The 26071-nt window shown below is 47.4% G+C and overlaps 1 protein-coding gene across 4 annotated transcripts in view; it reads left to right on the forward strand.

Moving 5' to 3' along the window:
* The window catches only part of MVB12B (multivesicular body subunit 12B), a 48988-nt gene that overhangs the window by 6890 nt on the left and 16027 nt on the right, over positions 1 to 26071 (forward strand). For all 4 annotated transcript variants that reach the window (XM_031556252.1, XM_031556253.1, XM_031556254.1 and 1 more), the window contains 5 exons: positions 2305 to 2412; positions 4394 to 4490; positions 7441 to 7570; positions 7975 to 8094; positions 18145 to 18242. In XM_031556252.1, the coding sequence (XP_031412112.1) occupies positions 2305 to 2412; positions 4394 to 4490; positions 7441 to 7570; positions 7975 to 8094; positions 18145 to 18242 (553 nt within the window). The remainder of the gene's footprint in view (positions 1 to 2304; positions 2413 to 4393; positions 4491 to 7440; positions 7571 to 7974; positions 8095 to 18144; positions 18243 to 26071) is intronic.

The following is a 26071-nucleotide window of genomic DNA, read 5'->3' on the forward strand; positions in this document are numbered from 1 at the left end:
TTCTTTCAGTAGTTTTCTTAATTATCCAAACAACTCATTTCCCTTTCTGTCTGCTTAGGAGGAAACAGCTGTTGGCGCTTTGGCCAGATCTTTTAGTAGCTGGAGCATTAAAGAACGCATTTTGCCAAAACATACAGAGTGTGTCTGAACTCAAATTCCTGAAAACCCACCCCAACTGGCACTGCTGAGTGCAGAGGTGGGCAGGAAGGGTGAATGGGGAGCTTTGCAGCATGGCACAGACTGCAAGCAGCACAGCCTGTGCTTTGCTGCTGCGTCTCTGAGTGTCTATAGGGCTGTGAGTGGGAGTCCCCTCCTGTTGGGTTTCAGTGCATTCTGGGGTGGGAAGGCAGGAAGAGCAGCTGAGCTGAGCCATGCCACTGACCCCTTGGTAAGGTCAGGGTGGGTGTGCTGGGCGCCCATTACCAGGCATCTGCTCTTGTCCCCCGTGTTCTACCTGGGCAGGGGGACATGGCTGGGGCTGCCTGGGGCCACAGCCCTTCCTCATCCCTTCCCCTCAGTGCAGCCACCAAGGCCATGCCCTCGTGCACAGTGCTGCTTGGGTGCAGCTCCACTCCAAGGCGCTGGGGATCCTCCCCATGCCGGTGCCCAGAAGGTGATGCAAGAACTTTCTCATTTATGTTACTCTGTTTTCTTTCCCCATGAGTTTTCTGACAAGTTGATGCATGCTTACATCTAGGCTTGGAAAAAGGATTCAGCAGGACGATGCGAAGCCACAGCACTCAGGATTAATTGCTGGGGATGGAGATGGTGCCTGCAACTGCTGCATTTCAGCAGAAACAAGGAGGGTTCTCTTGGCTTGCCCTGCCCATGGCACTGGGAGCCCATGGCACTGGGAGCCATGCAGCGCTATGGGAGGCTGTTGGGGCATCGAGGCAGGGCAGGAGGGAAGTGGGGCTGATGGGCCAAGTGCTTCTCTTGATGACTCGCTGGTAAACTGGCTTCAGCTGCTGCATGCGGTAACTGTGGAGTTAGAATTGCAGGGTACTTCCCTAAAAGGGTTTGTGGTGTGGCTTTGCTGTTGTTTTATTGTTGCTTTTTGAGCGCTTTTTTTCATCGCTGAGTCAGGGTGGGATACTGCTGGGCTCTGCTGCTCGGGGCAGGCACTGATGGCTGTTCCCATGTCCTGTACCTAGGAATGAGCTCAGCAGGGATTTGTGAGCAGAAGATGCTGAAATGTGAAGAGCAACCCATGCACTTTGTTGCCTTTGTGTTAGACGCACGTTTCTCTCCTGCTTTTTGGATAATAGGGAGGTCAGCATGAAGCTTGCCTCCCGCAGTCTGCACAGAGCCTCTGCCCTACAAAATATGGGTGCAGACAGTACCAAAAGATACCAGCTTTTTTGTTATCAGGCTGCACGGGAGCCAAGGTCTCGCTTAGTTCGGTGTGATCATGGCTTAAGAAACCGCAGAGGGGAGGTTTGTTCCTTCTGAGGGGCACTGGGCAGTTCTGCTGTGCTTACCGTCCTGTTAGACTCCTTGTGGGAGCTGTCAGGGGACGTTAGGGGAGTGTATGACTTGTTTGCAGTCCCCTCTGCTTAGGAGCGTGCCCTCTGGGCAGGGCTTTCTGCCCCCCGCTGCTGACACAGCCCTGCTCTGGCCCCAGTGCCCCTTGTGCCGTGCCCTGAGCCTCCGCAAATGACATCTGCTGCTGCCTGCCTTCCTGTGTGCATTTGTCTCTTCCATGCAGAACCTGCGGAGTTTTCCTCACCCTCCGGTTTGCTACTGATTGTACTGAATGCAGTCGCTGTCACAGCTCCACAACTCATTTGATGTGATGCTTTAATCTGGTTGAAATCGTGTGTAAAATCACAAGGAAAGACAACGATTTTTGCAGGAGTGCTGTTCTTCAAGTTCGTGCTGTCAGAAGTGGCCGTGGCTCCTGGGCAGCCTTGGAGCTCACTTTGCAGATAGCTCTCCAGTGCTTTGTCAGAATGGACCCCTCCTTGCAGCTTGCACAGTGTGTGTGTAGTGCACTGAATGCCTCAGTATGCTGACTTGTCCAAACTATTGTTTGGAGACTGCACCAGAGTTGCTGTTTCCTCATTAGAGTAGCTTTTGTCAGAGCATCTTTAATCAATGGACTCCCCAGAGACAGCATTTTTAGAACTTTATCATACCTCTGCTTGGAAGTTCTCTGCACTGCACCTTCTGAAGAAACTAATGAGATGCTGTGAGAGTTTGGGCTACCGTTAATTAGAAAAGGTCTGAGGAAGAAGTACTGCACACACATTCATGTTATCTTGGCTTACGCATCTCCTCTATCCTTCTGTCTCTTCTTTCCAGATTGCACAAACAGCAGATGGCCTGGATGCTGACCTCTGGAAGGATGGCCTATTTAAATCCAAGGTCACACGATACCTGTGCTTCACAAGATCATTTTCAAAAGAAAATGTAAGTCCGTTTGCTGAGTGTCTGCTTGATTTGCATTTGTGCCTGGTGTGTTTTTACCTATATAATGATTAAGGTTGTGGAGCCAATTATAATTCAAGCAAGTGTTTAGCTGAACTGAGGTGACCAAGAAGACAAACTGCAATGGCCAGATACTTGTGTTTTGCCTGTATTCTTTGGGGAAGGAAATCATTGGCGAAATCTGTAATAAAGGCAGCAGAAAAGTGCGTGTTGGCATTTCAACAGCTCCCTTCCACGAGCATTTTCTCTTCTTGAAATGGGAGCTGCATGCTCCAAATGATGATGAACCTCTAGCTCTGATCACTTGGAGAATTGTGTAATAGTAACAAAGTAAATGCTAGTTGCTGAATCCAGGGGCACCAAACATGTTTTCTTCCAGGATTAGCTTTTCTTCCATTATTTCTTTTGTGCCAATTCTTGAAAGTTTGCCCACACTGTGCGTACACTGCCCTATACTTGTAATCTTCCAGTATGGCTGTGAAACACTCGGCTATTGTTGATTGGTGGCATTGTGTGCTCGCATCTCCATATGCAGTGAGAGCCTGATGCCTTCTGCCTTCACTTAATTTTTCAGCTGAGGGTAGTGTGAAAACTTTCTCCTTTCCAGGAGGAACTGTTCAATTCTACAATGAATGCACTCCATCTAGTGGGTAATTCTGCTTTTCTTGGCGTTTTAGATATTCTCAGGGACTGAATTCTCAAGGGTGTAGTGATAGCATTTTGTACTTGAGCCTTTCCCAACAACAGAAAAGCAACTGTGACTTTGGAGGTTGATCACAGATCTTGAAATGAAAACCAAGGGCCTGTCAATTCCCAGCTTTTGACCTTTATTCCGTCCACTTTCCTGCTGTCCTCCAGATTAAAATAAAGCTCTAAAGCTATGCTTCCTGGGGTCGACAGATGATAATTGTGCAATATATCCTTGAGTAGCTGCAGTAGCAGGAATAATAGCCCAGAATAGATAGGGAGGATACTAAACAGAAAGATTTGTGATTATTTGGTATTAAGTTTATCTGTGGCTACCTTAAATGCAAGGTTGTCAGAAATAATTACAGGATAGTAGCAACTACTGGCTATCAGAGACAGTGTAAATCCCCTCAGTCAGTGTCCACTGGGCTTTGGCATGATTCATCTGCTCAGCATGGTTTGGGAATACATTCCTCATATTTATGAGGACTGAATTAAAGCAAATGTAGCAGGAGGGCTGCGAGGGTCTCAGCTGCGCAGCAGACGGAGGTGCGAGGAGCAGCACAGGCTCTGTGCCCGGCGCTGGGGCTGAGAGGCAGCCTGTTGGGGCGGGCGCTGGGCTGGGGCACCGCTGGGCAGCTGCTGCACTGAGCTGTGCTCCCACGCCTGACGGCTGGCGAGGAGCTCCCTCTCTTTGGAGGCCCGATTTCCTGAGGGTGGTCAGCCTGCTCACACCTGCGGGGATTCCCTCCTGAGGCTGCTCCTCCATCCAAGCTGAACAGAAGGTGCAGAAGATGGCTCAGGATGAAATTTTATTTTTTTCTGTATTGTCTTCATGTTTATAAAGGCTGCATAGTAACTAAAGTATAGAGTTTTTTTCTTACATACATCAGTGTAGATTGCTGGCAGCAGTGTTGGCTTTAATGAGAACTGCAAAGAAAATCTGGTCTGTTGTGGAGGCTGTCATTCTGAATTGTGTTTTTAGCTCTTCAAGCCTTGATTAATAGGACAAGGCATCAGTTCAGAATTCATATGGACTCAAATGAAGTTCTTTGTTCCAGATGGCCTGCTTTTCTGGAGCACGGCTTTGTTCGGAGCTAGAACTGTCTTTATTCAGTACTAATTAGCTAATGCATGTAATAACTTTGGCTGTGTCTGCGTGAACCATCTTGTAATGCTTTCTGCCATTGTTGTCACAGAAGCGTCGTGTTGCTCTTTTAGAAGCAGTGTGAGAGCACTAAGGTTACCTGATTAACTGTTTCTTTTCTCTCTTCAGAGTCACTTAGGAAACGTCTTGGTTGATATGAAGCTCATTGACATCAAGGACACTTTACCTGTGGGCTTCATCCCCATTCAAGAGACTGTTGACACACGTAAGTTGAGGCTGTTTCTTCAGTCTCATGCCCTGGTCCTGCACAGTTGGCAGGCCACATCCTGGGCAAAGGGATGCTCTGAGCGTGTCTGCTCTGTGAGGCACAGGAACATTTCAGGGTAGCTCTTCCTGTGTTCCCCAGACTCATTAATACTGCCTGACTGCCATTGGCCTGCTTGCATGAGTGGAAAGGAAGAACTTCTCCTTCCATCTTGCAGGGCTGGACTGGGCCAGTAAGGGGCAGAGCTGCCATGCTGGGGGATATTCACAGGCGTGTGCTGAATGCACTGGGTTTGTGCACAGTGCTGTGCTCATGCACATGCAGCTTTGTACCACCTGCACAAACACAGGCGCAGGGCTCAGCATGGAGTGCTGAGATGTTTGAGCTTGCTGAGAGAAGCCAGGAAAAATATTGTCCTCACTTCTGCAAGGCGTTAGTGACTTTCTCACAGTGTTTAAGAGAGCAGTTCCTAAGCAGTGTCTTCTGATCCCCTGAGACTGGTGGCAGCCGCTGACGCTGTGCTGGGTTGAGACAGCCTGGCCTGCAGCAGGCACTGAGTGCTCTTTGCTTCCAGTGCAGAGGGACCAGGAGAGCAGCCCAGGGCAGATGGCTGGAAGGGTTGCAGGGCACGGGGTGTGACTACACAGGGTGCACACTGCTGGCACCTGTCCATGTCAGTAATGAGATCCAGACCTGTTATAGACAGAAAGGAGGCATGTGAACCTGCTCTGCAGGGAACCATTCATTCAGGTCTGCAGCAAATTATGACTTTTTTAGTCCCTGCTGAACTGGTTCTGATTTGAACACGTAACCTAGAAGTGAAAAGTTCTGCAACCTGGTACTGGGTGCCTGATCTGTCTCCCTGTCTCCCTTCCCTGGAGAGTCCCTCAGCAATTCCTGTGCACCCTTGGGCGTGTGGAGTAGTTGTCAGCTGCTGGTGCAGCGTTTGTAGCAGTGCTGGTAGAAAGGTGAGAGGAGACTTTGTCCTTAATTTAAAATGCATTGGATTTGCAGCCCATGTAGAGGCACTGTCTGTATTAATGAAGTGGTGCATATCCCTGTCTCCATTAGCATGACTGAGCACATTTCGATTGACTGTTTATAATATGTTTACTTAAAATTAACTCAGGTTAAGCATGAGTAATTAATGGATTCTGCTCCTAAACCAAGTTTGCTGCAGACTCTAGCCAAGTGTGGAAGAGATTGAAGATGAAAGCAAACACTTGGCTTTGTACTTGCTGTGAAAGTCGAATAAGAGGCATGAGTTTTGTTTAAAACTGAATGCTTTGGTTATGTGAGTTTCTGTGTTCTCCTCTAAGGGACGCTTGACTTACAGTAAATAGGTATAACATTCCTTAGTGGTCTTGACAAAATTTTCAGATGTGAAAGTCTTAAACCCTGAAACAGTATCCTAAAATCATTTTTAGACATGCCAAATACAGGCCATACTTTTTCAAAGCAGGAGTGGACTGGAACTTAGGGATATAGGTATTGAACATCTATAGAAAGCAGCACTGTGAATGCAAAGGTGAGTGCACAGCTGCTGTACTGTGACCCACCTCACTGCCTGTACACTTGTTGGTACTGGACGGCAGGTTTCCAAGGCCAGGATGGATTGCATTCTCTGAGATGCAGATTATGAAACAGGAGGAGCCTACAGAGATAGGACTGCTTGCCATCTGGTGAGGTGAGGGTGTATTTTTATAGTGGAGGATATTTATTCATATTAAATTGGAGAGGTTTTATTTTCCAGGTGCTTTCGGATTTTTCATTCATTGTCTGCACTTTCCATTTTTCACTTTATCTGTAAACTTCTGTCATGTCTTTTAAGTGTCTGCATGCACAAATGGATACCTCACCTTGCTGACATTGAGCCCCGCAGATTATTTAGGAAGAGGTGGAGCAGATCTGTATCTGTGTACCAGTACCATGTATTATCCTGCGACTGACCCGTAACTGGATGTGGATTATCTGCATGCAGACAGACAGCAGCCTTATTATACATCAAGTCATGCTACAGATAAGCCTTAACTTTGATGGGCTTGACTTATTCATAGTGGATAACATGGAAACAAGTGAAATTTCCCTGTGATGCAGCATATGGAAGGGCTGTGCAGGAGATGCTTCTATCCTTTGAATACAGCTCAGCCCAGTTCTCCTGTTGGGGTCTCAGCAGTTACTGCTTTGTAAATCTGATTTTAACCCTACAAAGATGCCACAGCATTTGCAGTGGGAGTATCACTTCAGTGCTAACTGACAATCAGGACAGGTTGTTAGCACTTAAAATGTGTGAGTTGGACAGGTGAGGTTTATTACTAGCTACTCTACACGGCAGCATGTTTTCTGCTCCTCCTCAGTGCAGTTTGATTGGCTGTCTGGAAGCACTTGACAGAACAAACTGCCTGGTTTCTTCAGCAGATACCGAGTCTGCTGAGTCAAATGCCAGCTTAGAAAGAGGAACTGAATGTGAGAATTATATCATAGAATGGCTTTGGTTGGACCATAAAGGTCAGGCAGTTCCAATCCCCTGCCGTGAGCTGGTTCCCACCCAGTGGATCAGAGTGCCCAGAGTCCCATCTAGCCTGGGCTTGGTAGAGGGAAGTATAAAAACCACTTGTCATTTCTTTTCTGGGTGCAGTGTGCTATCCTATGTGTGATGTCTTGTCTTCTCTGCAGAGGGAAGTAGGAAGCATTGGTTCATCACAGTGCCCAGTAACAAATCTCACATAGTATACAGAGAGTTCCTGATACAAAATTTTCTCAGTCATCAAATGGCACTGTACTGACTGGTTTGCTGACATGTATCCGTTTTTTGGCTTCATTTCCTGCCATGATTATCTGCCTAGTATCTGGAGAGACAATAAATAACATTTATACCCTGATCTTGCATTAAAAAAAAACAAACAAAAACAAAAAAACCAAACACCTCTGTCCTGGATTGTTTTTGCAGAAGAAATAGCTTTCAGAAAGAAGAGGCTGTGCATTAAATTTATCCCTCGAGATTCTACAGAGGCAGCCATCTGTGATATCCGAATCCTGGGGAGATCTAAGCAAGCCCCTCCTCAGTACACATTCATAGGGTAAGTAGCACTACTCCTGAAGCTGATCCCATATTTTCAGTTGTAGCAAGGCTAAGTGCCATGTCTTCCTGTAATTACTAAGTGGGTGTTTGTAAGAACTGGAAAGGTCCGTGTGATTACAAGTGTTACTGATTGTGATGTGGAAACTTGTTAACTTGGAGTTGCTGGAGGAACGTTTAGACATTATATTGAAGGACGTGGTTTGGTGAGAACTCTTGGTGGTAGGTGGATGGTTGGACTGGGTGATCTTGTAGGTCTTTTCTAGCTTTGGTGATTCTATGATTTTGTTGTTATTTTTTCAATAAAACTAGTTCTTGGTAAGAACTTGGCAGAGCTGTTTATGAAATTTACCTTGATAGTTGTGCACGTATGTGTCATTAATGTCTTCTGTGTTGATCACCCAGGGAGTTGAACAACATGGGCATTTGGTATCGGATGGGCAGAGTTCCCCGCAACCATGAATCTTCACAGCCTGCTGCTCCTTCCCAAGCTCCGTCTCCAACACCAGCTCCCAACCTGCCAAGGTGAGTTTTCTGCTTTGCAGCTCTTTCTGCTTTGTGCAGTGTGGCGTGGTGGAATCAAGACCAGGAGCGCTGCCTCAGTATGAATAACTGTGTGGTATATTTTGTAGTTTCAGTGTGCATGTGAGTTACCTGGAGGGTGGGCCAGGACTGTAATCAAGCTGATTTCTCTCCTTGACGAAAGAGAAGAAGTATGCATACAATCTTTAATGGGTAGGGAGACAAGTTCTGCTCGTTCTTCAAAATCAGTCCACTCATGTTTTGAAGTAGTAGCCCTTTTTTTGTTGTTTCTTGGACCCATCACACTATGCATCAGGTTTTCAGTTGACATCATGTATGCAGAGCAGACTGTTCACTGTGCAGTGAGCAAGAGCAGCAGTTTTGGGCAGGCACTGGCATGGTGTCTGTCCAGGTTGTTTTCCCTGTTGTATGGTATCTGTGTGTGTACAAATGTATGCACGAGTATACTTAACTTATAATAGTAGTCCTGTAATGACAGCTTACTTGCTGCATTTCTCTGGAGGAAACAGTGTTGTTAAGCAACAAACCAACCTAGAAAGATGTTAAACTGAGCGATTTATACTCCTAGATTTGATGTGAAAGCACAGCCATGTAAGATAGGCCTCTAGTGGTGAGTCTGGTCACACTGAACTGCTGCCCCAGCCATTGCCAGGGGTCAGCATGTTTTCTACAGATTCCTTTGGTTTTTTTGCTTAGTAGAGCAAAATACATATTTTTGCATTAGGCATTTGGTGTACTGCAAGTATCTTTACAGTATAACAGTAACTGTTGAAAGCTGAAACATCAAAGGAGTCAACAAAGAGCAGTTCCAGGGAAGTTGTATACAAAGGTCACAATCATTGCAGAGAATGATGCTTTTAAACTGCTTTGAGCTGTCCCTAAAAAACCTATTGAGTATATTTATAAAGCAGGTATGTATATTAGAGCCCTCACCTGCACCCCAGACTTAAATCTGCTGTCTTATGGTATCTCTTGACTTCTCCAAAGAGTTTGGGTGCTTTTTTTCACCGAGAGGTTTGTTCAGTCACAGGCTGTGCCTCGGCCCCTTGCTTGCTGTCCTTCCTTGCCAGGTGCTCTGCATGCAGAGGTGCTGTGCAAGCAGAGGTGCTTCCGTGTTTCTTGAAGAGAAATGGAGGCAGAAGAGGTGAAAAGTCATCAGGCTTCTGGAAACCTGTTTGCCTGTGTTCACCAGGAGTTATTGCATTGTTTTGAAACACCACCGGTCATAAGCTATGTGCTGGTGAGGGCCTTGCAAGATCAGAGGGAGAGATGTTCTGATTTTAGAGCACAGCTCTTCATTTTCTGTCTGCAGAAAATTCCTGCATGGGCAAATTTCCACAATAAAGAGAAAAATTATCATAGAGAGAGAATGTCAATGGCAGTCCTTAATCACTAAGTGTGGAAGGGTCACTTTATAGCCGAGCAGGGAAGGCTGCAGAACAGCTTCAGAGCTATTGGGAACAGGGCCAAAATTAGAGCTCAGAGCATCAGCAACAGTCTGAAAAGAAGTGTTTACAAGGCTTATATATTTTATAACCTCTTGTTGTACAGTTTATGGTTTACAATGGCTGCAAGGAAATTGGATCGGTTTTGTTTTACTTGCCAAATAAAGCAAATGTCAAAATAGTCAATATAAAATGTATTCTAATTTGGCTGAGTTAAAACAGCCAGTATGCAGTGGAATAATTGAATGTTACATTAATGCCTCCTAGTAAAAACCACCTGTCTGTTGCCAGCTCTGCTGCCATGCCCACCATGTGATTTAGAGATAACTTTTACACCACCAGCCTGATCATTCAAAGCATCTTTCATGTCTGTTTTTTACTCTGATTATTTATTATTCAATATATTTTGTAAGAAATAGAAATATACATAAGGGTGCGCCCTGGAAATATTTCATTATTACGGGAAATGCATGCTACTCGAGAAGCCTTTTCTAATACTATATCAGCAATGTAGTAAGTTACTCAAGTTTAATGTTTGTGGAAGACTGTAGTCACAAGTAACCTCTTATTTTTATATCACCATAGAGAGATGCGATTACAGCTGTAGCCAGTTTGCCATTTTATTCTGTGTGGATGAATTCTGACAGGAGCAGCAATGAGTTGCTCTGCTACTGTGAGTGCTAAGATCAAACTGGTGAGCAGTGCAGAATGGAGCTCTGTGGAGATCCGGCTCTTGGGCCGGTCAGGTATTTATGCTGTTCTCTTCAGCTGCTGGCTAGCTTTATAAAACAACTTTAAATCAAAATGTTGTGCTTGGGTCCTTCTGAGCAATTGTTAACTCTGAGTATAAACTAAACATATATAAACTAAACATGGAAAACACAGCACTCAGCTTCTGCACAGCAAACCTGTCTGCTGGGGAGAGCTCCTTAAGCAGGAGGTTTCAGTTTTTATACCAACAGTGTTGGCTCTGCTGATCCTTGATGCAGGTTGCTGATGGCCATCAATGGAGGCTCATCAGAGCTTTGTTCTGTGTCAGAAGTTTGACCTCTGCAGCTTGCTACTTGGCAGAACATTGCTTCCTTTCTGTGCGGAGGGGTTATGGCTCACATCAGAGCTGCACAAGGGGAGGCTTTGTTTGATATTCTTACTGGACTGCATGTGTTATTTTCTGGCCACTTCTTGGTGTTCCATACTGCAGGCGCCTGTCTTACTGGTCTCTAATGGCTGCAGCAGCACATCCCAGCAAGGATGGCACGCTGTGCTGTTCTGAGAGGCATCAAGCTCCTTTACTGCCTTTTCTGTCTAAATCCTGTGACAGGCCCTTGGCATTAATGGCAGCCTGGAGAAATGCCTTTGCAGACTCCTGTCCTGGAAAGCTGCTACTAAAGAGCCGTTCCTGTTGACTTAAGTCACCAGTGAGAACTCAGTGCGAGTACCCTCAGTTCCTCACACTGTGATGCATGCGCCCTCCAGTACTAATAATAATGCCAGTTCTGCATGTGCCTGCATTTTTGGTACAGTGGATAATGGGATAATGCTCCCGCAGAAGAGGTGCCAGTAGCAGGCCATTCACCTGGCCTTCGGCGTGCTTTTGTTTCATCCAGCCTGCAAGTCAGTGACTGCAGTGTGCATGTCGGGGCCCTGCAGGAGTACACAGCAGCAGCATGTAAGCAGTGTCTCAGGGCTCAGACCCTCTCTGGTTCGGGCTCTGCCTGGGCTGGCAGAGGGCTGCTGTGCAGTGTCCCCTTCTTCTCCAGTCCACTTGCAGCTGGATCAGCTCCTGTGAGCCCGGCGCTGACCTCCTCTTGCTTTGCCCCATGACTCCCGTGGCAGCTGCAGCTGTGTGCAGCGTGCGGCCCCTCGGGAGCTGCTGAGCCCCACCACCACCGCCGGGCTGCGGCCGTTTGTCAGCTGCGAGCAGATGTCAGTCAGCGCTGCTGAAGGGTGCTTTGCAGTGACAGACATAATTGCACTTAACTTCGTGTGTGGATGTTATCAATCTGTGACAAATACTTTGGGAAATGGAGCACTCTGATTGCGGATGATGTGTCACAGGCGCTCAATCTTCCTCTTGGAGAGACTGGGATTCAGTCACAACTTTTACTTGTTGATGTCAGGTTTTGAAAATGTCGATTGTCGCTGACCCGGGAGCCGCTCCGTCACGCGGGGCTGTCGGCTGCGGCTGGGAGGAGGAAGAGGCGTCTTTGTGCCGGGTGGCCACGGCGGGGCCTGGCTGCTCCTGGCCTGCAGGGTGAGCCCAAAGCGAGGGGCTGGGCAGCTGCTGCTGGGGCCCAAAGTCTCCATTGCCAAGCAGAGAAGTCAGGTTTTCAAATTGATTTATTAATGGTGTTCGAACTTTGTCCTGTGGGCTTGGAAAGCGATCAGCGTGTGGCTGCCTGCTGCAGGATGATGATGTGCAAGAGGCGGCAGCTAATAAAGCAGCCGTGTGCCCTGCCTTAGTGGCACACCAGCCCTGCTCTGTGCTGTGGGGGAACTGCAGGCAAGGAAGCCTCTGCTTTCCCTGGTTTGTAAGTAGCAACAATAATATTTAGAATAACAACGTTAACTTTTTATTGAAGACATTTAGAACAGTTTTCTTGGAGACTGTAGAGGAGAAGGCTCTGAGGTTTCAGCGCTTGCCTGTTGCAGTGAGGAACACGGCCAGGACTTCAGGAAGCTGCCATTGAGCAAGGACAGCCCCCACTGGCAGCCTGGCAGCCGGGGTCTGCCTCCAATCCCTCATCTGAATGAAGCACTGCCGCATACAGAGCGCTTTGGGGTAGATGGCTTTGATTTGACTGGGAGCCGTTCAGAAACCTGCCTGAGAGAGCTCTGTCAGTCCAGCCCCTCTACAAAGTCTTTCTTTCTGGGTGGAGATACACTTTTCTGATAAGTTCTACTCTAGAGCTCTTTTGATGAAACTAATTTGCAGTTAATAAAATATATTCTTTTATTTGAATGCTCAGATCACTTGAATCATGAAACGGAGCCAAATATTCTTGTTTTTAAATTATTTACCCTGTTATAGACCAAGGATGGCATCGCAGGCTGCAGATAAAAAGCAGTGAGGCAGGTGTTCAGTAGAACCTTGGAGGAAGTGTGCGCAGACCCGCTGCCGTAGCAGCAGTGAGAAGCAGACTTGAAGGCAGAAGTGTGTGATGTGTGTGGCTGTGCGAGCCCCGTCCCGGTGCCCCGTTTGACTGGGTGAGCAGCACTGGCATACATTGATCCAAAGTCTGCTTCCCATAAGGACTTTGCTATGGAGCTACGCTGACCGTATGGCTTGCATCCAACTCAGCTGGATGAAGACGTGCAAAAATTGGTTGCAGTCCAGTATCTTTTAGTGGCAGAAAACGATGATTAGGAAAAAATGTTTAAACAATATGAGTGGTTTCCAGGCAAAAGATTACTTTGCAGCACTTGAGAAAGAAGGACATTCTCTGCAGTTGGGAGAAGTGTGATTAATTTAGCTGGTTTTGAGGATGCATTGAAAAATTTTGGGGAATGCTCTGGGTGAAGAGGCTTCAATATCCTTAGCATCATTTTTCTTTATAGAGCTCTGCTCCCGGTATAGTATTCCTGAAGGCATGTTTTCTTTAGGGTGTAGCATAGGGTTATTAAATATGAACCAAAGGTATTCATTCAAAGAATCTGTGTTCTCAGTTGTTAAATAAACCCAATGGGGGAACCGAGCATTTTTTTTCCCTAAAACTTGTATGTTGTTTCCTATTTAATGTGATCTCTGCCACTGTTGATTTGTAATCTGTGCTTTCACCCCGAAGTGCATGTGGTTGTGTTCGGATATTTCCTTCTTTAAATCAATCACTTTCACCATTTTCAAAAACACTTTTCGAGTTTATTGCTTTTAGTAAAGTGTTTGGACTGTCATTATTTATTACTGGCAAAGTGCTGACAACGTGCTCTTCCCAGATGAGTATTCACAGGGGTGTTTGCTGGGCACGGTGCGGGGCTGCATGCTGGTGGTGTGGGGCAGTGTGGGACTTGGCTCGGCGCGGTCCCGGGCTCCGCTCTGATTAATTTGGTGGAATTTAAAGTCCTAGCCCGGAAAACCCGTGCTGCACATAATGTATCTTTTTGGAGAATTTCTGCTGCTTTGCAATTCTACCCTACTGCTTCATTACCGAAGAGCTCATGGCCCCGGGAGCACGGTGAGGCTGCAGAAGGCTGTGCTGCTCCGCCCGGGGCGCTGCTGCATGAGCTGCAGCCGGAGGGCTGAGAGCTCGGTGCCGTCCTCTGCCCAGAACAGTTTAATGGCCTACAGATCAGGCTTTCAAGCAGCATGAATTAAACTTGTTGGTCTTTTTCTATGGTTTGGCAGCTGTTCCATCCTGGTTGCTTATATTCTCTGATCTAAGTTAATCTCCGTACAGAGCTGCAGCACTTCATTCACGTCGAGCCGTACGTCTGGCTGCCGGACTGCAGGTCGCGCTCCGCTGCGGCTCCATGCAGCCCCGGGGCTGTGGCTGTGGCACGGGACGCCGAGCCCTGCAGTCCCAGGGTGTGGGCATGCAGTGCGCTGCCTTGGGCAGGGTGCAGGACGGGCCTCCTCCTCACTGCTGAGAAAATGAAGTGGTTGATGTGAAAGTGGAAAGAATCGCTCGCTCCCTTTTTCATTCTCTCACGCGTTCGGGCTTTTATAAAATTTTAATCTGGCTCCACCAGTTCTCATTGATTTTTGGGAAACAGGATATTTTAGTAGTTTGGAATGAGATGAAATGCTTGCAAAGCCCATATGGTGCTTGTTTTAGGCGAAGGGTCAGCCTAAGGTTTTAGAAAGTATTTAAATATTTGGTTTACACGATTAGAATAGATTGTCTGGAATGGAGTCCATTACCCGAGGTGGTTCCTGCCGCACAGTTTTGTTTTTCACTGCAGTTCTTTGGGGTATGAGGTAGGTGTTCTGGCAGTGCAGGGCCCGAGCACAGTAAAAGTTAAGGGCTGTGAAGAAATGCTGTAGATGGGGTTCTGGACACCGCCAGAGCCATAGGTGTCTGTTGTGGCGCTTGTTGTAAGCCACGGTTTGGAAAATCCATTCTGGTCAAGTGAGCAGTGGTGCAGATGGCCTCCGACCCCGTAGTGAAGCACCCACAGCGCGTTGCTTGGAAGTGGGCTTTTCCTCACCCACAGGCAAGGCTTTCGAATGGGATTGTGTTTCTTGAGAAGTACAGCCCGACACTAATTTCTTGTAGGTGTGGTTTTGTCTTCAGCTTTGAATGTACTTAATCTTTCTGTCCTCGATTTTTCATGATCTGTGCATAATCCCTCCATTAGGGAAGAGAAGCCTTTTTATTTTGGGCTATTCCTGTGGGGCTTTGCAGTACTGCAGCGCCGTTCTCAGGTTGGCCCAGAAGGCCCTGCCTGAGCGAGGGGCAGCACGCAGTGCGGGTCCGGGTGCGGGGCTGCAGCCCGTGCTCTGTGCGGGCCGATGTGCGGCGGCCCCCGAGCCGCTGCCTGCTCCCTCTGCTGCCTTCATCTCATCCAGTTGGACACCAAACGCCTACCACTGTTCTTTTGCTACGTGTTGTTGATATTTTTATATGAATTATGGAGCATCCTTTGATATCTGGAATTTCCCCTTATGCTCTTTTGTTACTTTTTATGAGTACTTTCTCCCTAACTTCAAAAGCAGTTCATCACCTCCGCGCAGACAGTCCCTGATTGCTGGTTTGGAGCTGTTGGCCATTCCTGGACCTGTTTTATGTGTTTCTCTCTAGAAACATTAAAAAGGGCCATGATGTATGCAGACCTCAGACCTTCTCTGCTTGCATCCGAAAAGCCTCTCATCACGTGCTGCTTCTGGTGCTGCTGAATGTAGATGCTTTCTATTGGTTTAAAAAATAAAAGAAAAACTAAAAGTAAGAGAGCAGTTAAATCTAACCTGGCCTGAATTGTAGTGGTGTGGCTGTTTCCTCCTAAATTACCTGGAAATTATACATAGTGGGAAGAGCACATATTTTTAGTCCCTCTCTCAGCCTGTGCAGGAGCAGTGTGCATTCCTGCAGTGGGCACTGCCTGTCCTCCTCTCCTCCTGCTGCTGCTGTGGGACAGCAGCTCCGCACCCTCTGCTTTTGTGCAAGGGGAGGGCAGAAATCACTTCTTTGGTAGTCCAAAATGAAAAATAATTGGCACTAGGATAGTTCACGTGAGTTGCCATTCCTTGACATTAGAGATTCCACTGAAGTACTCATAATTACTGTTAATATCTTTCAGTGGAAACTTTCTCAGTGAGCGAGCACTGGCGGAGCAGTATTTAACGGCGTGCTGCTGGCATGATAAGAATGCAAATAAGCGTTATTAGCCTAATGATTCTGCTGTCACCATGGCTGTGCAGCAGCAGTGTTGTGAATATGTCATGCAGCCCCCGTGAATTTGGAAAGTGTGTCAAAACACAACTTCAATTAGTTTGCTCTAATTATGGCTCTAGAGAGTTCATAACTATATTGCTTCTCATTAAAAGGGGCTTTCTTATATGGACACACACAGCACGTGAAGGGCTGGTGTGGGAGGCAGGAGGGAGCATCCCGGGCGGCCCGCAGCGCACAGCCCTGCCAGGGGCTCTGGGCACAGCCGTCCATTAGTTCCAAGAAGCTGCCGTGGAACATCCCTGGGTGCTGGGATGGAGATCGGAGGGAGGTTTGCTCTGACAAAGCAGCCCTGCGGAGCCCAGGGCAGCCATGGTGCCGTGGGCTCTGGCCCCGCGTGGCGTGAGCGCCTTCCGGCCCTGCAGGCTGGGGAGGTGCTCTTGTGCTCGTAGGTGAGCAGCTGGTGAGGGGTTAAAGCAGTAATTGTTTAAATCTTTCAGGCTTTCCTCCCAGTTCTGTGGTAATTTGATGAAGAACTTCACCCTAATTAAATATTCAAATTAGGAATAAGTGTCAATATGGCTTCCCATTGCCTGGAATGATGATTAATTGTATTCAAAACTCTAGTGGCCGCTGTAATCTAAACCAAACCGTTGTTCTTGATTATTTCTGCAACGCGTTTACCATGTTTTTGTTTTAAAATTTAAACTAGTAATTGATTTGCCATATGCTGCAGAGCTGCACATACTTTCACGATATGTGTTTAGGAACTTGGGGACTCTGTAATTGGGATTTTCTTGCTTTTCAATGGCAGCCTCTCTTTTTCCTTTTTTTTTTTGTCTTCTACAATGCAAAGTGATTTGGCTTTCACAATGCATAAGGAAAATGCATTATGCAATCAACTTACTGGTAGAAGTTATATCGATCTTGGCCAAAGTTTGCATTAATTTAAAATAAATTAGATTTTGTTTCCCGTTTTTTCCCTACTATGTCATGCTTTTAAAGAAGAGGAGGAGAGGGAGAGAAGCGGTCTCAGCACAGCAGTCCTCACCTCTGTCTCTCGGCCGTGGCCCCACACAGCACAGCCAGGGAGAGGCGATGAAGCACGGCAGTGCTGCCTCTGCTCGGAGCAGAGCGCTGCAGGCTGAGCACCCACGCGGTGCTCACATGGTGGTGGCTCTGGGCTCGGCGCGTGGTGCTGTTGGCCAGCAGGCACTGCACGTACAGAAGGGTGGAGCCTCTTGCAGCAGGTGCTGGGATGAACTTCTAGAATGCTCTGCCTAGAAATTGACCTTTTCCAAACAGATCTGCTTTGCTTACGTGCAGAGCGTTTCCTACTGCTTTGTTTAGGTATGATGAAAACCACCCTCGGTACCAGCAAGAGAATTTCAGAAGATCTTTCTGTTGGCTGTTCTGATGCCTCAGAAAGTGTTTTTGGATACTGCTACTAAAAAAGAAAAACAAAACAAACAAAAAACCCGAACAACTGAGGAGCCTGCAGTGCCCGCAGGCAGCGCTCTTGTGGTTTATAGCGCGTCCATGACAAACTGCCTCTGCTGGCAGAGCCCCGTACGGATTCTGTTTTAACAGAATACTGTTAGCCAAATTTGCAAATATTTTCACACCATCTCTTTTGTTAGAAATAGCTCTGGGAAGAACAGCAAATTCAAACTGATTTTCACTTTTTTTTATTTTATCCACGCTGTTCACCTTCAGCCACATCAAGATCTAAAAATACGTGGTTCTTCAAAAAATCTGCCTTCTTAGTAAGGCAGACAGTTTACAGATGATTTGCTCAAAAGAGAAAACCTGCTGACTGAGAACGTGGGTCTGATTCCTCCTGGACAACATCCAGGGCTCCTGCAGCTGCAGCACAGAGCACGGGGTTCCCTGGCAGTGGGCAGTGCAGGGCACCCTGCAGGTGGGCCGCTCTGCTGGGTGAGGTAATGGCCACTGCCTTTGCATTTGTGCCAGACTGAGCCCTGCTATGAGCATCATCATTGCATGTGGCAATGTGATCCAGAAGATGAATGATAATGTTTTATAAAAATTCACATGGACCTGAGATCAGTATTAGAAAAATACAGGTTTGAGTTGCAGGGCACGCTCGCTGCTGCCTGCAGCAAGGGTGATGGGTAGCATTTGGCTGCTCTGCAGAGGGACAGGGAGCAGGCAGCCCACCTGGGGCACTTAGGAGCCACCTCGGCCAATGGGGGCATCTTCTGCTCTGCAGTAACTTTGTCTCCCTTTCTCTTTTTCAGGCATATCTCACTGACGCTTCCTGCTAGCTTTCGAGGCAAAAGTCACAGCAGCCGCCTGGACTTGGAGCACCAGCACTCAAACCTGTATGCCATATCAGGTAAGCTGGCGCACACCGTGGTTTCTCTGCTTCTCGGTAACCAGAAGGTTAACCAAGTTAAAGCAGACTTGTTTGCAGGTGGGTGATGTCTGTGAAATGCACCCCAGATCCGTGCAGGTGCCATTTAAGCACTGAGCACCAGGAATGCAGAGGGACCACAAAACACCTGGACAGGAGTGTTGTTAGTAGTGAGCATTACTGACCGAGGAGATGGCAGCCGTCAGGGAGGGATGCAGCTGCCCACGGTGGCTCCAGGTGAGAGCTCTGGTGAAAGCAGCACTGGCACAAACCTTGCTTCTCAGCTTTTTCATGACCTTCACTGGTGAGTTGTGTCAGACACCTCAGCACGTGTCCTGGGAGGCTCATCCTGCATTGCAAGGATGAGTTTTCATACACTCAGTTCTTTGCTATGAGCAACATACTTGTTTAAAACAAGTGATGTTAGGGCAAATTTGAAATCAGATGTGGAGATGAAGTTTGATGAAATTAGAATGAAATTAATTCGAACACAGGTTGTTCTACTTTACTTTTAAGAACTATGTGCTCTCCCTAGCTGTGATACTCTCCATTTGCTAATCCAGGCTGGTATGCTAATGCTGGAGCTGGTGATAGCTTCCAGATGCTGATGTGGAACTGCCGATGAGTATTCTTGCTGGTTTTTATTTTTACGTAGTCTGTAGGGAAGATAGCGTGCTGAGGCTCAAGCCCAAACCTCTGCCTGTATGGGTATAGGTAATTTTTTACTGTGCTTCAGGACCATGTGGTGGCTTTGTTTTGGAACTAAGGTCTCCTTTGAGCTGTCCCTGACAGCTCTGCTCTTCTGAAAAGGTTCTGCCTTGAAGTGCGTGATTCCTTGGAAGATGAGAATGCTGAGGACTGCAGTGTGCTTCTGGGGCCCAGCACAAAGAGGCAGGGATACTCTACAGAGCTGCACTTCAGTCTCTCGCTCCCGCAAGTGCTGAGAGCTCTGCACTCTGGCAGCTATTCACAAAGCGCAGCAAAAGGACTGTGGGTTCTGCAGACTAAAGAAGAGTGTTAGGTGCAGCTGTTGCACAGGAGTACATTTCAGCTGCCTGTCCTCTTACGGGGCTATCTTTTATTGTAGTTCAGCTAAGCAGTGCAGGAGATTTTTCTTTAAAATTAATTATTTTTGAGCACTGTTACACCTGAACAAATATTGTTATAGCCACAGTAGAAACACACTTAGTAGCAGTTTTCTCTTCGTTACAACATTTTTTGAAGGGGAGAAAAATACTTGCTTTAGACCTGACTCTGTCAAAATCTAATGAAAGTGAGTTCCATTCACCTGGCTGGAGTGGATTCTCAGGACAGCTTGGAAACCCAGAAGCAGCAGCACTGGATTTGGTGGGCTGTACAGTAAGTACTGCTTGTGCATGATCACAGAAGAGATGGTGGCAAAAATGTTCCATTCACAGGTCCTTGCCATTAATAGTGAGTGACACTTCTTACATGGGAACATGGCACTAATTCATGTACCATAATCAAAGGGTTATTTAAGAGGTAATCTCTGACTAAAACTGCAGCTTCAGGTTCCTAAATAGACGGAATATAACAGTGGCATAATTCTTGTCAGTACTCGTTTTTCTTGTTACTTTCCTGCCCTAATAGACTTAGAAATGTAAGGGAAAGCATGTTCTGTTCTCATGCTCACGAGGCCATCCTGCACAGAGGATGGCAGAGCTGTGTTTTCTCTTCTGATACAGCATCAAAAGCACTGGTGGAGGCAGCGCTTCCGCTTGAGAGTTGCTGGGCATGACTGTGCCTCTGGGACTGCCTCTGCTTGCAGCATGAGCAGCCTGGAAAAACAACCCGTTCTGCAAATATCCGGAATGACTTACAGGATAGTTATAAGCAAAGCATAAAACAGACCTACAAAACTGGGCATGGCATCATTTGCACAAGCACCTTTCACTCAAAGTGCATGGCAGGGTGTGCTCCCCCACACTGCACGTCTCTGCCAGGCCCTTGTTACTCAAGTTGTTGTGCATACCGTGGTGTAATGGCTATTGCAGCTGGGGGACAATTCTGAAGAAATGCTTTTTGTCATGCGAAACATCCTTTGTGTTGGCAGAGATCTTAGTTTGCACCTCCTGACCGCAGCAGCCTTGTCAGCAGCTGTGATGAGGTCCAGGGACAATTCCCTCTGGGTACTTGAACCTCACCGAGGCAGATTAACCCCAAGGCACGTGGTGGAAACCATTCAGAAGTTTCCTGTTGTGTAGGAGCGGTTCTCAGCCAGTCCCTTTTATCCGTGCTGCAGTGTTGGTGTCTCACTGCAGTGCCATGGCAACAGGAAATTTGTGAGCGCTTCCGCACTGCTGCCCTGAGTGCTCCCAGGGTTTGGGGGGAAGCCGGCGGTGCAGGGAGGTGGGGGGGGAGAGTGGTGGGGAGCAGGCCTTGCTGATGTGCTCCCGAGCTGCTGGCTCCCTCTCTTGGCTCCTGACAAAATGGAAGGCTCCTGCTTCTGGCTGAAGGAAACAAAAGCCGTTATGGGCAGCCTCTTGTCTCCGAGTTCTGGTGTCGCCTTGGTCTGAATTGCAGTAAGAAGGGGACAGGATATTTAGAGAGACAGCTGCAGTGGAGCTGAAGGTCTGTGCTGTGGGCTCAGCATTGTCCCAGCAGGTGACACTGGGGAGGACTCGGCCTGTTGTGGGCGAGGGGAGCAGCCTGCCCTGCGTCTCAACATCCGTGTTGGTAGAAATTGCCATATTCCCACTGGAACCGTCCTATACTCCTCTGTGCATGCAACGTGATTTCAATTGCAAAGCTGGAGTCGAGGAAATAACGGTCCTGAAAGCAGTAATTACAGCTTTTGGCCATCCTGGTGTCATTTCCAGTCTCAGCAGTTGATCGCTGGGTGACCAGGGGATGTCCTTGCTGCACCACAGATGATGAACCTGCCTTTGGCAGGATGCTGAGGGGAGGCCCACACCTCCAAGCCTGCAGCGCAGAACTGCTGCAGGTGGAGCTGCAATAGACCTGATGCTGCTGGGATCGTGGTGCTGCAAGGAGTGCAGTGCTGAGGGCTGACAGGAGTAATATGCATGTTCCAATGGGCAGCAGCTGGAAGAAGAATATCCTGCTGTAGGCAGTCCTATCAGCAGGCACTGCTTGGTATTTCACAGGACAGACTTTCTTCATGGCCTTCAGCTTAATTAAGATGTTGTTGTGACTACATACTGCCTTCATTTCAGGCTGTGGCATCATCCGGCTGCATACTGCTTTGCCTTATTGGAGCCGCAAGGATGGAGGGAGAAGGGAGCACTCGAAGGCAGCTGCTGATGTTAACACATAGGGAGAATTCCTGAATGAAGTGAAAAAATATTTATAATAATGGTACTCAAATAGAAGGGAAATAAGTCACTTTAAGGGTATATAAATTTTTATGATAGTATATAAACAGCCATAGCTTGCCTTGTCTCCCATCTATCCCTGCAGAGAATGAGGGCAACATCTAGCATAAAGAAAAATATAATAAGAAAACAAAGAAATGAATGAGAAGAGCTGGAGGATTGATCGCTCGGTATATTTGTATATCCTGATGTAAGAGGTGCTGCTGACAGGTGGCCAGGTTTCTTCTGTACAGAACCATGTGTGTGCTGTCAGGGCGGTGCGAGCAGCCTTGTTCCGATTGATGAATTGCCTGCTTTCTTGATTAAACCTTCCGTCACTTAAGAAACAAAAAGGCTGTGTTTGGATGGCAGAGTGGGACACGTCAAAAAAATCTGTCTGCTTTACCTTTGTGCAGATGTTGGGCACAGACTGTAACATGTATTATTAAAATGAATGTGGCATTTACTGTGCATTATTTCTTTCCTGGGAGAAAGGACCTGTAAATTATATGCTAATAATCAGCTTTAACCCTTTCAGAAACCAAGAGATGTAGCAGTGTGAATACTCTTGCAGGCCTTGCTAATTGGATGGTCCTTAATGCCGCCGCAGCTCTCTGAAGTTAATCACAGCGTGTGTCAGGACAGGCTGCCACTGCCCTGAGAGTCTCACCTGCAGGAAGTGCTGTGCTGTGTGAGTGCCGGCGAGCGGAGCCTGGCGGTGGATGCTGCACTGCCGGGGCTGTGGCAGGGGCAGCAATGCAGGCCTGCTGGCAGGGCAGGCTGTGCCCGCAGCTCCCGACTTCCTGCACCGCTCCAGGTTTGGTTTTGCTTGAGTTGCTCTGACCTGCAAGCTGGGCATACGTGATCAAGTTGCCGTCTCGAGAAAAGAATTAGGGATGGAATGAGGCCTTAACATTCCTTTCGGAGCACGTGGCAGGACGCTGTTGGTCACTAGTTGCTGAGCTTGCAGAATGAGGTTTCCACCTGCTCTGTCTGGCACCCGCTGTGCAGTTCCTTGCTCATGGGGGGATGAGGCCCCTGCTGGCACTGTGCATGCCCTGCTGGCAGCGCCCCGGCTCTGCTGTCAGGCTTTCTGTTGCTGGCTCCTGAGTCCTGCTGCAGGGGGTGTCTGGGTGCTGCTGCCGTCCTGACGGCCTCGTATACAAAGTCTCTGTGTACCTTCTGGAGTCTGATGCTCTCAGACTGTCAAGACAGAAATTGCATTGCATGAACTGCCCCATCAGAATATGTGTGTACAAAATAATTAGAGCCTCTTTGACCAATCTTGTGTTTGAAACAAGTGCACAAATGTCCGAATGCTGCTCCAGCTGTCACCTACTGGGCAGGAACCTGACTTCCATCATGTCACCCTCTGCTTCTACAGGTTGCTGCTCTGGCATTGCCAGGAGATAGCAAGGTGATCTGCTACCCTTGGATGTGACCAAGTTTCATTTATTTTGAGCATTTAAATACGGAAGCTGCACTGAAAAAGACAACACAGAGTATACTTTGCTGCCTGTTAGTGTACGGTGTTTCAAATGACCCTTGCTGCTTTGTGGCTTCTAGCCATGTCACTGCTGCAGGCCCTCGTGTGGCTCCTGGAGGAGCTGAGCTGTGCAAGGGGCAGGGCTGCATCATGGAGCTGCTGGGACTGGGGAGCCCAACTCCTGCAACACATGGAGGGTCTGGGAACATGCAGTGATGTGTAATGCAGAGCTCCGGAGGCAGCGGAGAATGGAAACTGCTGATAATGAGCTGGAAAAACGTGAAAGGCAGTGAATTCCTGGAGGGAAAGAAAGTTACTTTCCTGTGTTGGATAATACTGATGTTAGCAAGAGGACTTGTCATTTTTTAATAGGTAGATTTCTTTGCAGGATTTATTTTACATGTTGCTCTTATGCAGCACGATTCCCTCCATGCTTTCTGAGCTCCATCTCTTACAGCAGGGCCCAGTTCTGCCATCCTGTTCCAGATCAGGCCCACCAGCCCAGCCCCAGAGCACCACGTGGCACACGTCACATAGAGGAAAAGTAAGGAACAGTGGTCTTTCTAGATGAAAAAGTGGGAGAAAAGTTACAGGCTTTGCTACATTTCTGTGCCCATGCGTCAACTTCTTTCTGGTTGCAAAATATCAGGTTATCTATGCTACAACTGCCACTTACTTCTCTTCAATGTGCATTTTCTTTCAAAAGATACTGTATCTTTTATCTGGATGTAATGAGGACAGACGTTTTAATCAGAGGTTAGTCATTTATTTTTGCAAACTATTGTTTTCCTTCATCATTTTTGCAGATAATTAAATGGTTCGCTTGGCACAGTGTGTCTGCTTTATTAAAACAGGTAATTTTGAAAAAAAGAAAGATGGTATTTTTTGGTTCACTGCACAAGAATTGCTTTTATCTTCATCTTCAAGTGTAGTTTCTGGTGGCTCTGCAATCCCCTCCTATGTTGGAGCACTTTGGTACGCCCAGCTCTGCTCTGCAGAGGGGAGGCCCTGTGCTACATTTTGCTGTCGATCCAGATTCCCCCGTGTGCATTCGTTGCACTTCTTAAGAATTAAAGCAGAACTAAATTTATTTTTTGTGGCGCTGAATTTTAATCAGAACGGTCCAAAAGCAGACAAGTTGTGACACAGGCTTTATTCCGCACTGAAACCTCTTTGCTGGGCTGGGATTAAAGTCAGCCCGTTCTCCTGCCCTGCAATTCCCAGTCTCTGGACTTAGAGAGCTGGATAATCATCAAAACACAAAAGGCTCTATTAATAACCAGCCGTGCGGGGAAACTGAAGGCTGATGTAAAGTGCTGCAGCTGTGTCTTCCAGGCAGGGAGATGTGGTGCTTAATGCTGTGTTTAATGGGATTCAGAGGAGTGTTTGTGGTGGGCTCAGCTCGGCTGTGCCTTTTGTGGTGGGACAGGCGCTGGGCTCAGCGGGCTCGGCCCGCATGTTGTGTTCTGCTTAACCTGGTCTGGTCCAGAGCCGCTTCCTTTGTCTTCCCCATCCCATCCCTGCATAGTGGTACGGGTGCAGGAGGTGTCGGCTGCGGCGCTGCTCTTTTCCGTGCCTGTGTGCCATTACCGACCGCTGTGGGAAGCGCTGCGCCTTCGTTCCTTTCTGTCCTGGGCTCCACGGCGTACCTGGGCCATGCGCCTGCTCCCAGGGGTGCTGGTGGGTCCGGCAGCTGCACGATGGCAGTGGTGGTGCCGGGGGTCCCGTGGTGATGCAGGATGGCAGTGGTGGTGCCGGGGGTCCCGTGGTGATGCAGGATGGCAGTGGTGGTGCCGGGGGTCCCGTGGTGATGCAGGATGGCAGTGGTGGTGCCGGGGGTCCCGTGGTGATGCAGGTACCCCATGGCAGTGCAGTTTCTGTGCAATGCGACCTCCAGGCGCTGCGCCGTGTTTGTTTTGCTTTTCTGAGCGCCGTAGTTCGACTTTTTTTAAATAGGAAGCTGCTCTGTGGTTTGGATATTTAAACAGTTATTAACCGAATGACAATTAACAGATTGCACCGACAGATTTTCTTTTCAGAACCTCTGAAATCGAGTACAGTTTGCAAAACTATCGCGGCACAGTAATGACAATGAATTTTGATTTCCCGGAACTGATATTAGACTCCTTATTAAACTATGTGCATCTGCTTTTAATTTACTCCAAATAATTGGAAAATGCAATGAAGCTTTCCAATTAAAGCACGGCTTTATGCTGTTTAATAATACCCCCATAATATTATAGCTTACGAAGTGACAGGTGAGTTGGTGTATGAATAAAACATAAAGGCGGCAATAAGGGACAGAAAACCGGAGACAGTTGTTGGGGATTTTAAATGCTGGATGTAATTTGCATATATTAATCTCTTCTTTTCAGCCTTATCAGGCGTTCTTCAGTATTTGAAGTTAAAATAGCGTTGACAGGCGGGAGTACGCTTAGTTTTTTCAAGGATTTATTACTTGTATAATTTCTGATCTTTAATAAGCAGATATGACTGATCCTCATAGTTCTATAGAAATCGGTTAATTGTTCCAGATGGCGTGTACTGATTATGCAAAATTACTTTTCACACCATTTTTTTTTTCTGATGGAGTTTGGAGTAAAATTAAATTTTTTATAGCTTTCTTATCACGCTGTTTTACAGTGGTTTTTGCACAGAAGTTGAATTTAATCTAGTATAATCATTGACCAGCAGAGTTATTCTAATGTAGCATTTTCTGATTTGACAAAGAATAATAGAACACATCGCTCATTGTTCGTTACTGTGCTGCTAATAAAAAGGCGTTCTAGTGCAGAAAAACCAGGCTGTTATTTATGAAGAATGCCTAATTTGCACCGTTAAAATGCGGAATTGTTACAGTGAGATGTTCTCTCTTTTGGATAGAAGGCGCAGGCAGAACAAATACAAACAGTCTCGTCGCTGCAGATTCCCTCTGACGCCGGAGGATCTCTCGGGCGGCTGCAGGCCGTGCTGGGAGGTGTGTCCCCATC

This window comes from Meleagris gallopavo, chromosome 19 (assembly GCF_000146605.3).
Source record: "Meleagris gallopavo isolate NT-WF06-2002-E0010 breed Aviagen turkey brand Nicholas breeding stock chromosome 19, Turkey_5.1, whole genome shotgun sequence".
NCBI classification, from domain to species: Eukaryota; Metazoa; Chordata; class Aves; order Galliformes; family Phasianidae; genus Meleagris; species Meleagris gallopavo.